We start from the raw sequence: 13,307 nt of genomic DNA on the forward strand, positions 1-13,307 counted from the left end.
CTCACCTGAGACAGACACCCTCATGACAGCCTGCAGAGGCCTGTTGTTATCCAGGGCCCGGCTCAGACGCAGCTCTCCGGAGCTGTGGTTCAGCACAACCAGGTTCAGCTCGTTGCCCTGCTCGAAGTTGTAAGTGAGCGTGTCCGAGACGTCCGGATCATGGGCTGGGATGCGGCCAATCACCCCACTGGGGAAGCTGTTAGACTTGTTGGTGACATAGTTGTTGAAGAGGATCTCAAAGTTTCTCAGCACAGGGGGGTTGTCGTTCTGGTCCAGCAGGCGGATGTGCACCGTGGCCCGACTCACCAGCGGGGCCGACGTGGCCTGGACCACAATGACATACTCTGCCTTGGCCTCATAATCCAGATCCATCAGTGCCGTCAGCTCCCCAGAGAAGATGTCGAGCTGGAAGACCTCAGGGATGTTGCCTTCCACTATCTGGTACATGACCTGGGCATTGGTGCCCTCGTCTGGGTCACTGGCTGTGATCCGTGCCACCGCTAAGCCGATGGGACTGTTCTCCGCCACAAAGATGTCAAACTCATCCTGCTCGAAAACTGGGGGGTTGTCGTTCACATCCAGGATGGCTATGTGGACGTTGACCGGGGTCCTCAAGGCTGGGATGCCCTTGTCCACAGCAAAGGCTTGAAGTTCATAAAGTGGGACATTCTCCCGGTCCAACCGGCGCAGCGTCCGCACGATGCCAGAGGTAGATTCAATTATGAAATCCCCGTCCCCGTCATCCCCTCCCTGGAAGGTGTAGAACACCCTCCCATTGAGCCCTGAGTCCCGGTCGGTGGCAGAGACCTGCAGGACACTGGTGAAGGCAGGAACGTCCTCATACACAGAGCCCTGGTAGGTGTCCCTCAGAAACTGAGGCGCATTGTCATTGACATCATTGACCAGGATTTCCAAATAGGTGGTGTCCGATTTCTGTGGGATGCCATTGTCCCGGGCTGTGATGGCCAGTGTGTAGGACACTTGGTCCTCGTAGTCCAGCTCCATCTGGGTAGTGACTGCGCCTGTATCCACATCAATCCGGAATTGGGGGATACTGTCCTCCATGAAGTAGGTGATGCGGGCATTCTCCCCTGTGTCCTCATCCGTGGCACTGATGAGCACCACTGTAGTGCCAACCAGCCGGTCCTCATTGATGTTGACAGTGTAGTGGGAGCTCTGGAAAACTGGCCGGTGGGTGTTGGCATCAGTCACGTTGACAAACACTTGGGCTGTGTCGAGCCGGGTGCCGTCAGAGGCCGTGATAGTCAGCAGGTACTGCCGCTCCAGCTTGTAATCCAACGGCAGCGCCAGGGTGACCAGGCCGCCGCCGCTCTGGCTGGTGATGGAGAACCGGTTGCGGGTGTTGCCATTGGCTATCTGGTAGGTGATGACACTGTTGGCGTCTCGATCAATGGCAGAGATGGTTAGGACGCTGGTACCCACAGCAGCATCCTCGTTCAGACGCACCGAGTATTCTTTCTGGGTGAACTCAGGGTTGTTGTCATTTACGTCCAGCACGGTGATGCTGACACTGGCCGAGGAAGCCATGGGGGGGCTGCCGTGGTCCCGGGCCTCCACCCCAAAGCTATAGAAATCCACTGACTCCCTGTCCAGCTCCAAGGCCACCACAATCCAGCCTGTGCTGTTGCTGATGGCAAAGGGGAACCTGGGGCCAGCCTCCAGCAGGGTGTACTCCAGACGGGCGTTGTCCCCGGAGTCTGCGTCGATGGCCTGGATGTGGAGGACCGAGTAGCCCAGGGGCACGTTCTCCAGCACTGTGGCCTGGAAGGGGGTGCTGACAAACATGGGAGCATTGTCGTTGACGTCCAGGACCTGGATGGTGACCAGCCCACTGATGTTGGACAGCGGGGGCCGCCCCCCATCCTGAGCCCGGATTCGGAGCGTGTACTCCTTGCTCAGCTCGTAATCCAGCTGGCTCACCACGTCGATGCTGCCCGTCTGGGCGTCGATGTAGAACTGGCCCCGCGTGTTCCCGCTCATGATGCTGTAGTGCACCAAAGCATTGCTGCCTTTGTCCTGGTCCGTGGCCGTCACCCGCAACACGTGGGAGCCGGCGGCAATGTCCTCGGGCACCTGGGCCACGTAGCGCTTTTCGCTGAACTGCGGCACGTTGTCATTGTCATCCTCCACAGCAATGTGGACTGTGGCCGTGGTGCTGCGGGGCCCTGGGTCCTTGCCCTGGTCACTGGCCTCCACCAGGAGCTGGTAGGATTCCACAGCCTCCCTGTCCACCAGCCCCTTGGTGCGGATGACTCCGGAGCGGGGGTCAATCTCGAAAGCTTCATTGGCCCCATCACCATTGAGAAGCCGGTAGAGGATGTTGGCATTGGCGCTGGCATCGCCGTCAGTGGCCCTGACCGTCAGCACCTCGTAGCCGATCTCCAGGTTCTCCCGGACGCTCTCCTTGTACTCCTGCTGCTCGAAGATGGGGTCGTGGTCATTGGTGTCACTCACCAGGATGGTGAGTGTGGCCAGGGCCGTGCGCCGGGGGGTACCGTGGTCCACGGCCGTCACCCGAAAGACATGGGTGCTTTTGGTCTCACGGTCCAGCTCCTCGGCCGTGCTCACAGCCCCGCTGCGGGGGTCCATGGCGAAGAAGCTGTTGGAGCGGCTGTCGAAGAGTGCATCCATGGAGTAGTGCAGCCGGCCTGCCTCGCCCTCATCCGGGTCAGTGGCCTGCAGCAAGATCACTGGGGTGCCGGCTGGCCTGTTCTCTGGCACCGACACCTGGTAGGTGGGCGGCTGGAACTGAGGACTGGTGTTGACATTGCGTTTCCTCCGGCTGCTCCCACCTCCCGCCCCCTGTGCCCCCCAGAACAGCTTTTCCAGCTCCATCTGCTGCCTGGGGGAACGCAGGCCCAGACTCCAGGGGACCCCTGGCTTGGGCCCCCGCATGCACCCCTGGCAGAAAAGCCCCAACCGCACCGGCTGCCCTGCCCAAAGGCACGTGGCCCAGACAGGGAGGGGCAGTGTCCCCCGGGCTTGGGGCAAGAGGCTGCCCCTGGCGCCCCAGACCCGGCACCGCGGCTGGCAGCCTTCCCACGGGGCCGCGGGGGGCAGGGGGAGGCGGGAGCCTGGCTCCAAGCAGAGCGTCCGGCTCCTCCTCCTACTCCCAGGAGCCTGGGGAACCAGGAGCAGCAGCAGCCCCCTCTTGCCGGCAGCCGCGCAGCCCTGCCTGGCCATGTGCGCCCAGAGACCGGCTGCACCTGCCGGGCAGAGCCGCAGGGCTTGCGGGGCGCAGCGCGGCGGCGGCCGGGACCCGGCCGGCAGCATCAGCCGCGCACCGGCCGGCGGCCCCAGAACGCACGGCCCGTGGGGCCCGCGCGCGGCGCCCCCCAACCGGGGCACCCCAAGGGCCAGCAGCAGGAGCAGAGCGCAGCTGGGGTGGCAGCAGCAACCGCCCATCTCCCGCTCGCTGGGGGTCAGCGGCGGCTCTCCCCGGCCCCGCCGCGCCTCATGCCCGGCGGGGTGCGGGCAGGGGGTCCGCCTGGCTCCCTGCACCCGCTTGTTCTCCCCGGCTCCTCGCGCCCGGTGCCCTGCGCCCCCGGCTCCCCGCCCCCGGCTCCCTGCCCCCCGGCTCCCCGCCCCTTTGTTCCCCGGCTCCCTGCCCCCGCCCCGCTGCGCCCCCTTGCTCCCGCCGCCCGCTCCCCGCTCCGCGCGCCCCCTTGCTCCCCGCCCCCGGCTCCCCGCTCCGTGCGCCCCCGCCAGTGGCCCGGCTCCGTGCTCGCTGCCCGGGTTCTGCGGCGGCGGCTCGCGGGAGGTTCATTACCATAGACCTGCTCTGCGCATCCCAGCGGTCCTTAAAGGAGCCACGGCAGCATCTGAGGGGCCCACCCGGGCCCCTGTGGGATGCCAAGGACAGGGCTCTTTCTGCGTGTTGGGGCGGCTCCAACGGCAGTCTGTCTGGCTCCGTCAAGCCACCAGGGGAGAGGCAGTAAAGCCTAGTGGTCAGAGAAGGGGCCCTGGGAACCAGGATTCCTGGATTCCTTTCCCAGCCCCCACTACTCAGCCAGGACCCCATTTGCAGCAGAGGGATAAGGGGGTGTGGGATGCCGGGCTAAGACTGGCCATAATCCACAGAGATGGGCTGGGCAGAGCTCTGCTCTACACACCATCTCTCTCCATCTGCTCACACTGAGCATCCACCCAGCCACTCTGTTTGGCCTAAGCCTGGAGAGGCTCCAGGCAAGTGAGGTTAGTGTAAACAGACAGGGAGTTTGGGGTCAGTGTGCGGGTGTGTATAGTGTGTTTGTGTATGTTTGTGTATGCCCACACTTTGTGCATACACAAACACACTACACACTTACACTACACCCCACACACACACATTCACTGTGCACTATGCAAACTGTACACCCCCCACACACACCCCACACACACACATTCACGGTGCACTATGCAAACTGTACACCCCCCACACACACCCCCCCCACACACATTCACGGTGCACTATGCAAACTGTACACCCCCCACACACACCCCACACACACACATTCACTGTGCACTATGCAAACTGTACACCCCCCCCCACACACACACCCACACACTCCCTTTCCAGAATGAATGCAGCAAAGCAGAAAGGAAACACCGCACAGTCTATGAGCTCCCAACTAGCCCCCAGTCCACTGATGCACGGGCAGCCAAGTGATACCAGGGGAGGCTAAATCAAGTGCCCCACGCCTGTGACCGAGCCGAGTTAGCTTCAAAGAGGCTTGTTTGTTTAATGGCCTAAGTCAGGGCAGCCTAGAAAAACTCAGTGTCACTCAGCCTCCCCCACTTCTTCTGCCAGCCCCTCCCCTTTGCACCAGCTCAGCATTCCGTGTACACTGGCCAGGGAGCAGCTGGGCTCTCTAGCTGGGGGTTTTCAGAAATAGATTTTCGAAGTTATTGTGGCGTCTAATGAACAAGGCACGTTGCCAAGCTTGGATCGGAGCCATTTCCCAGCCAGACACCCCAGCATGGGCAGGGCCTGGCACCTTTCTGGCAAAGGGTGAGCACTGGCATATGAAGCATTTTTCAGGGAGTTCCATACTGTTCCCTCCCCCCATTTACTCCAGATGGCTGAGAAGGGGATTGGGCCCGATGAGCCAGTCCTGATTTACACGGAGCACGTGGGATAAGTCGGATCTCCCTGTGCTAAGACCACTCCGCTTGCTCTGACTGGGGCCAGGCTGCACGGGCAGGGGAGAGGGGCCCGTTCACACGCTACCCGCACGTGGGGGTCACCGGGTGCGCAGGCACGGGGGGAGGGGGCGGAGCCAGCTCTGGGTTAATAGTTGTAGCTGCATCTGTCCTTGGTAAGGGCCCCGCGTCCTCTTGCTTCAGGACGGAGCCGCCTACACACGCCCCGCTGGAGCCTCTGATCCCAGCCCGGCCCGTGTTTCCTGCAGCTCAGGGACCGTCCCCTGGAGCTCGGGAGCGCAGCAGCCAGAGCGCGGCCCGCGGCCGGGCGCACGTTGCGCGCGTGTGTTTTGCCAGGACCCCAACCTGGCTGCACCTGCGCACGGCTCGGAGCGGGCGTGTCCTGCGCCCTCTTAAAAGGGCGATGCCGGGATCGTTGCCCCCAGCCTGGCCTCCCCGAGCTCCTGGTGCCAAGCAGCGGCTGGGGCCAAGCAGCGGCTGCCTTCAGCTCGCCAAGCGCGGCAGACGGGGCAGGTGCCTGGCCGGCCGAGGGGCATCTCCCCGCGCTCAGGCTGCAGCGACCCCTCCCGGCTCGGCTCCGCGAGCCCGACCGTCCCGAACAAAGAGCCCCAAGCGCCCCGAATTCAGGCCCCGCGCTGCAGGCAGCCGGAGAACGGAACTTCCCCAGATGCCGCACCAGGGCCCTGGCAGGGCAACTTTTTATTCGCTCCTGTGGGGGCGATTGCCTGATCGCAGCTGGAGACGCGCTACCTGCCACCAGAGACAGATCCCACAGCCTGGGCCGTGTAATCGTGTTGTACCAAATCTCCATTGCAGTTAGCAGTACAGGGCCTATGACACGCAGCAGGAGATGGCAGTGGAGACTCATGTACACCAGCCAAGCCAATGGAGGTAACTGGGAAAATACTACATCCTTCCACCACCTTTCTTGCCCACTTTTCAGCAAAAGCAGTTTGCTGCGTCTGCACTGCAGGCTTCTTGCACAAGAACTGTTTTGTGCAAGAGTTCTTGTGCAAAAATTCTTGTGCAAGAGCATGTCCACACTGCCATGTGCTTTTGTGCAGGAGTGCCCATGGCAGTGAGGATGTTCTCTTGTGCAAGAAAGCTCTGATGGCCATTTTAGCCCGTCCACACTGCCTTCTTGCGGGGAGAGGAATAACTCTTGCGCAAGAAGCCCTGTTTTCTGACACTATTGTAAATTTACTTGTGCAAGATCACGCGTGCAGTGTAGACTCTCCACAAGTTTTTGCACAAGACCGGCTGTTCTTACGCAAAAAAGCCTGCAGTGTAGATGTAGCCTAGGTGTGCTGGACTCACCTACCACTCTCAGGGTATGTCTACACTACAGCGCTATTTCGAATTAAGTTAATTCGAAATAGTTAATTCGAATTAAGCTAATTCAAAATAACGCATCTGTACACAAAAACTATTTCGAAATAGCACGTCCACACTGAGTGGACCCTGAACCGAAGTTAAGGCTGGCCGGAACCAGTGCTGGCAGGGCATCATGTTGGGACTTAGTGTGTGGGGCTGCTGCCTCAGGCTAACTGAGCTCTGTGCCTACCTCCATCCCGGACAGACAGTTCTCAGGGTTCCCCGCTTGCTTGCCTACCTTGATGAGGGACAGCAAAGCAGTCCTGGCTTGGAGTGCCCTGAGTGCCCTCACTCGGGACACCACAGCACTCAGCCACATAGAGCCAGAGCTGCCCCTGGACATGTATCTCGTGGGGTTGTTGCTATCAGCCCAGCTGCACTTGCCGCAGGCTGCCATCCAGGGGGTCCATCGGGGGGCTGTCAGGATCCAGGAGGCCCTGAGGGAGAGCGTCCACCCCGAGGAGCCCGCAGAGCCACCCCAGTCCTCCCCACTGGGGGCTCATGCCCCATTCTTCCCTCACGTCCTTCCACTTACCCCTCCCTAGCCCCTCTTCCTGATGTAAAATAAAAGACACGTATGTTCACAAATAGAAACTGGGTTTATTGAACAATACTGGGGGGAGGATGAACCTCTGGGGAGACTGGGAAAAGGAGATGGGAGAGGGGAAGAGAGATGGTGGAAGAGGGGAGGGGGAAACCTGGGAGGAGGGAGCTGGAAGGGGGAAGCAAGGGGAAGAAGGGGGAGGGGAAGTTCAGGGTTGGGGGTCGCGCTGGACCAACCTGACTTTCATACTAACCTGCTCCTGGGTTCGCATGTGGCCTGGCTGGCAGCTCTCCTGCCATAGACAGCCACGTTCCTCCATCTAGTGCAGAGATCATGGAATTTGGAGGCATCCCCCACAAACCTGAACAAGGTCCATGATCTCCACCCTGGACCAGGAAGGTGCCTGCCTTCTCCAGCCCGTCAGGCTCCTGGGAGCCGGCAGACTGCTCCTGGGGAGCGGTGGAGGGCTGGGGCTGCCAGTGACTTGCTGGCTCATGTTTTGGGACCCCTGAGTCAGGGGCCCCGGTGGCCACTGCTGGCTCTGGGCTGGCAGGCTTGGAGCTGGCACAGGCCCTGTGGCCAGAGTCTACCTCTTCAATGGCTCTGGGGCTGGGGGAGAGGAGAGTAAGTTTTCCTGGTTATGCCCAGAGTGGCCACCACGGCTCCCTGGGAAGGGCTGGAGGCCCCCTATTTCGAATTAAGTGTCTACTCAGCACTTCATTCGAAATAGCTATTTTGAATTTGGCGTTTCTCCTCGTGGAATGAGGTTTACCAAATTCGAAATAAGCCCTCCGCTATTTCGAATTTATGTTGAAATAGCGGTTTGCCTGTGTAGACGCTATTAAAGTTCATTCGAAATAACTGCTGTTATTAACTTTGTAGTGTAGACATATCCTCAGGGCCCCTATTTTTCCAGGTCTTGCTCTCTCCAGTGTCTCCTCTAATCTCGGGCTAATCAGATACCGTCCAATCCCATGCTGAGATCCACGCAAGCCTGGGCTCTGGCCCCACTGCCCTCAGATCCCTGCCCTGCCTCAGTTCCTAAGGGTCCCTTGTGGGGACGGTAGCAAAGAGCTGAGCTCAGGTGGCCACCTCATCTGCTCACTGCTCTGTGGGGTTCTCAGCGGGCAGCAGGATAAAGGGCTGATGCAAAAACTACTTTTAACTCCTGAGCTGACGTTTCCAAGTGACCGTCCTGTTAACTGGGGCCAATTAACTTTGGAGCAGCTTCCTGGCACAGTGTGACGGGCCCTTTGCAGTGCTCTGGCTGTCGTCTGTGTCCAGCCTTTGTCTTTGGGCTGTGAGCCGAGAGTTTGGCACGGAGAAGGTGGCAGCTCAAGTTGAATGGAGGGACTGTGGGAGCTACAGATTTTCCAGGCCAGCTCTGCAGGGAGAGACGCCCATTGACTCCAATGGTGCCACGTCCCAGCTGAGGCGCAGCCTGTCTGAGGGCACAGCGGACCCCTGGAGTGAATAGGAGTTCCTAGACACAGGCTGCCTCCGAAAATGAACAGAGCTGAAATCAGAAAGCAGCCCGGAGCCATGGCACAGCGAGCACACGGCTGGGTGGGTCCGGCGCAGCATGTGGCTCCACGCCAGTCAATGACTCAGTTCAGAGGACACGGCCCATTCTTCGCCCAGCTGGCTGTTTGCAGTGTTTGCTGGCACAGGGAAGGGCTCAATATGCCAGACCTGGGACCACGTTAGAGGCTGGTAAATTAGCCCTGGCCTTGGCTCGCTGACGTTTTCTGGTCCCATTGAGCAGTGCCCAGGCCTGATTTCCCAGCCCCTGATGAGGAGGGGAAAAGGTGTCCCATTAAAATTGGGATTGGTCCTGCCTTGGGCAGGGGGCTGAACTTGATGACCTCCTGAGGTCTCTTCCAGCCCTAGGAATCTATGATTCTAAAGCAGGCAGGGCAGCACCAGCCAGGGCGGTGTTGGCAGCGTGTATCAGCTGTGTCACAGTAGTGCCAGGACCCCACAGTGCATGGCACTGTACACACCCAGAATTACAAGCCCTGGGCACCAGGCTGCCAGTGCCAAAGGCCCACTGGGCTCAGGCCCTGTTGTGCCAGATGCTACAGGAACGCAGAACAGAGTGAATGCTGGCCCTGCAGAATCCAGGCTTGGTTACTAATGGGCCTGGGGGCATGGGGACAGTAGCAAAGTAGCCTCAGATTCCTGCCACTTCCTCTGCTCTGGCACTGGGAGCCAACCTGAGCTGCAGTTGGGCCCGGAGGCCGGAGCTGGAGGTCAAGGATCAATCCTGGGAGGTGCTGAACTGCTCATCAGGGCAGCTCAGGACTGGGCCCTAGGCCAAGAGGGCCTGACTTGCTTCGTATGGCAGAGGCTCAAGGCAGGACTAGGGTTGCCAGATGGTTTCAACAAAAATACTGGCCACACTTGCCATTACATCACAATCTCCATCACATCTGATCTAGAAATCCCAGACACTTCTCGTTCTCATTTTATATTTTCTCAATTTGTTTCCCAAACAAAGAGCTCAAATACCGGACTGTCCAGTTCAAAACCGGCCACCTGGCAACCCTAGGCAGAACCCATAGATGGGCAGTCAGGAGGGACAGGGCGCAGCATAGTCCACAGGGCCAGGACAGGCACCTCCTTCAGGCACCTCCTTCAGACTGACAGCTGCTCTCAAATAGCTACGGTGGCCTTTGATTATTGTTACTGGCTACGAGCTTGACCATCTCCCCAGGAAGGACGAGTTTTGTCGTGGCAAGTGAACGTGCGACTGCTGCTTTGCAGAGTGCGCTGCTGCCAACAGAGCAAAACCCCCTCGTGGGGGTGGACGTGTTTTGTCAATAAAAGTGCCGAGCCAGCATTCGCACACACAGCCTTTCAGAGACAGGGCCTTGGCGGAGCTGCGTAGTGCAGACAGACCCTGAACAAGCCTTCGGTCTCGCCTCAGAAGTCATATGCCCCCTCTCCGCCCCCTCCCCCCAATCAGTTTCATTGCCTGCCTGAAAATGAAACCTGGACAGCAGGAGTGATGGGCAAAGGGCCCCGGGGTGCGGGGGCTACAGTCAAGGTCCAGCTGTTGTTAGCGAGTCTCTTGGGTCAGAAGAACTCAGCCTGGGAATTACTGCTCCCAGCTCCCCCTCACTGTCTGTGGTGCATGTGCTGGAAACAAAGCAAGTCCAGCCTTGGCCGCAGCCATCGCTACCACCTCTGCAGGAACAGCCAGGGCTGGGGGTGCAAGGAAGCCCAAGAAGCTAGTTTTTCAGATCACGTCTGACTCACGTGGGGTCGAGTTTGGCCAGCTTCCTGTGCCCCAACCCCCAGTGTGTGACACAAACCCTCCCTGGGAACAGGCTGGGCAGTGGTCTGGACCTCTGGCTCGTATAACTCAGGGGCTGCGTCTAGACTGGCAAGTTTTTCCGCAAAATCAGCTGCTTTTCCAGAAAAACTTGCCAGCTGTCTACACTGGCTGCTTGAATTTCCGCAAGAACACTGACGATCTCATGTAAGAAATCAGTGCGTCTTGTGGAAATACTGTGCTGCTCCTGTTCGGGCAAAAGCCCTCTTGTGCAAATCATTTGCGCAAGAGAGCCAGTGTAGACAGCACAGGACTGTTTTGCGCAAAAAAGCCCCGATGGCTAAAATGGCGATCGGGGCTTTTTTGCGCAAAACCGCATCTAGATTGGCCACGGACGCTTTTCCGCAAAAAGGGTGTTTCTGCTGCAATTAGACATCCACAGCTGGGCTGGCAGCTGCCTCAGGCTTGTGGGATCTGGGCTAAGGGACTGCAGAATTGGGGGGTAGATGCTGTTTGGAGCAAATGATGGTTCAGTTCTGTAGGCAGGTGCCACACGTAGCTGAGCAGGGCCAGTGTCACTAAAGGGTGACCAGGTGTGGCATGGGCGGGCAGGCTCAGGCTAATCCAATGGATGGAGGGGATCAAGAGCTCCCCTGGGACGTGCTAGGTGCGGAGGTGGGCAGCAAAAGGACATCAGCTGCACCTGCTCTATAGCCCAGGCTAATACTTCGATGCTTCCTGCAGCATGTCCCTGCAGGATCTCAAAGTCTTGTGGGGACACTGCTGAGTTTAGCCCTGGGAGCACTGTTACCCCCAGGGAAGGGAAGGCTGCGGAAGGCCCTCATGAGGACCCCCACCAGCTGGGCTGTAAGTAACCACATGACACTCCTGGCCTGACCAGCTATCTGTGGGGAAACAGCCAGGAGCATGGTCAGCAGCAATCGTACACCCATGTGCCCTTGTCCTGAGCACTGCCTGCAGCCAGCTCCAATGCACCTCTCGCCTTCACTGCAGCAGCTCCCTGGGGAGGCAGTAGGGAGAGGTGGTGGGTGCTTGAGACTTGGGCCCATTTGAACAATGTCTGGGAGTGTCCCAGCATGGGGGCTGTGCAGCCCAGTTTGGCACATACACAGCACAAGAGCTGGGCTGGATTTTGTGCTTCATTTCTATTATTCCTCCCAGAGCATCTGTTGTTTGCAGCCCCCTTTGCCCCTGCCCCCACGTTCTGGCTCTGCGATTTAACAGGATGGGCTGACTTAGCCCCCGTCCTTCTGGATCACAGCGTCCATTGGCTAGCCTGGAATCGCCTTGCCAGTAAGCTGGTGGGATTTGCCATCTTCTCAGCACTAGCTTTTCTTGCTAAGTGCTTGCTGGCTAGTGCCAGACCTGGCTTAGCACGGCGGGGATGGACGGCTCCAGCTACTGGGGCTGGGCTCAGTGCACGGCCCCCAAAGCGCCCTTCCCCCCACACCAAGAATGTGAATTCCAAACCTCTTTTGAATAACAAATTGGAGCGGCTGGAAGCTGCCCCCTTTGTCTCCCTGCAGTTGGGCTTTGTCCTCGCCTGGGAAGCAAAGCCCTGCCCTTTGCTGAGTGGGCTTGAAGGCAGAGCGGAGCCTGCTCCCCAGCCCAGCTGCTCGTTGGTAAGGGGGCTGGGTTGGGGGCTTTGGCAGCTACTGCTGAAGTTAATGGGATAAAACCCAAAGAACTGGAGCATTTAACCAGCTTTGCAGGAAACTCATTAACAGCTTCTCTGGCCCTGCCCCTGCAGTTCCAGCCCTAGGTCCTGGTGGCCGGGCACCCGCAGGCCAGCTGAGGAGGACAAGCCCACGGCCTGGTGAGGCGAGTGCTGAGGGGTAAGCATGCAGGGTCAGTATGGACGTGTAAGTTAACAGGTGGGGCTGGAGGAGCTGCTCTGGCCTGGTGCGGGTGGGGGGGGGACTCCTCCAGCCAGTCTGGAGCGGTCCCCCCCCTCGGCCCCCTTTAACCATTAACTGATTAAACGATGTTTAAATGGGATATCAGCATGTAGTCGAGTACACGATTAACCGATACACGTGGGCTCATCGGGTATCTTATCGACTACACGTCCTCACCCCCCCCTTGCTGCCACTGGAGCCACCTGCCTCCCGCTCAGAGCAACAGAGGGTGAGGGGAGCAGGCGGGTCTCTTACCCGTGGGAGGCCACCTTTCACGCCATCTCCCTGCACATACTGGCTCATGCAAGCCCATTGCTGTCTAGCAGAGGCAACAGTGCGGGGAGGGGCGGGCAGGGAAGGCTGCTCCGTGGGATGCTGGTGCAGCCTCTGGCTTGAGAGGGACTCAGATCTCCTGCAGACAGGGGTGGCAGGTGGGAGCCGGTCTGAGGGGGGAGCCACGGGGGCTCTCTGGGAGTGGGGAGCACAGGGGCTGCTGGCCCCATTCCCAGGGACTAGTCAATAGTTGTGTAACCCGTATCTTGTGCAGTTACACAACTATTCATCACTCCCAGCCCTGGTTAACTCAGCGGGATTTTACATGCCTAGGGCCAAGGCCTCACATCGATTAGGCATCTCATAAGTATCCACAGGAGTTAGACACCAACTTGCCTTGGAGGATCTGGCCTAGACGCCATAGGCTGGGGTAGTAACCCCTCCCCTCCATCTGGGGCTGGGAGATGTGGTGTCCCTCTGAACAGCTTTAGGGTGATTGGAGTCAATTTGTTCCTGTCTGGGGCAGTGGTGGCTGGGTGGGGGGAGAGAGGTGAGGGGGCTCCTCTGCCCATCAGGCCCTGGCCAGACCAGGACTGACACACTAGCTGGACCAAGACTCCGATGGGCCACGCTGGTTCTGCAGCTGCCTGATTTAATACAGCCCCCAAAGCATGGGGAGAGTGCAAGGACTGATCACTTGAGGGACACCTGGAGAGTCAGAACAGCCACCCAGGGCAGATCCTGAGCACCTGGAACT

General features: G+C 59.2%; 1 protein-coding gene across 3 annotated transcripts in view; it reads right to left on the reverse strand.

The window, feature by feature from the left end:
• CELSR2 (cadherin EGF LAG seven-pass G-type receptor 2) overlaps positions 1-4,352 on the reverse strand; it is an 84,249-nt gene extending 79,897 nt beyond the window's left edge. For all 3 annotated transcript variants that reach the window (XM_075910442.2, XM_075910443.2, XM_089773711.1), the window contains exon 1: positions 6-4,352. In XM_075910442.2, coding sequence (XP_075766557.2) covers positions 6-3,426 — 3,421 coding nt within the window. In that variant the 5' untranslated portion in view covers positions 3,427-4,352. The remainder of the gene's footprint in view (positions 1-5) is intronic.
• Between the last annotated feature and the right edge of the window lie 8,955 nt (positions 4,353-13,307).

Source organism: Pelodiscus sinensis, chromosome 27 (genome assembly GCF_052426305.1).
Source record: "Pelodiscus sinensis isolate ZL-2025 chromosome 27, ASM5242630v1, whole genome shotgun sequence".
Taxonomy (NCBI): Eukaryota; Metazoa; Chordata; order Testudines; family Trionychidae; genus Pelodiscus; species Pelodiscus sinensis.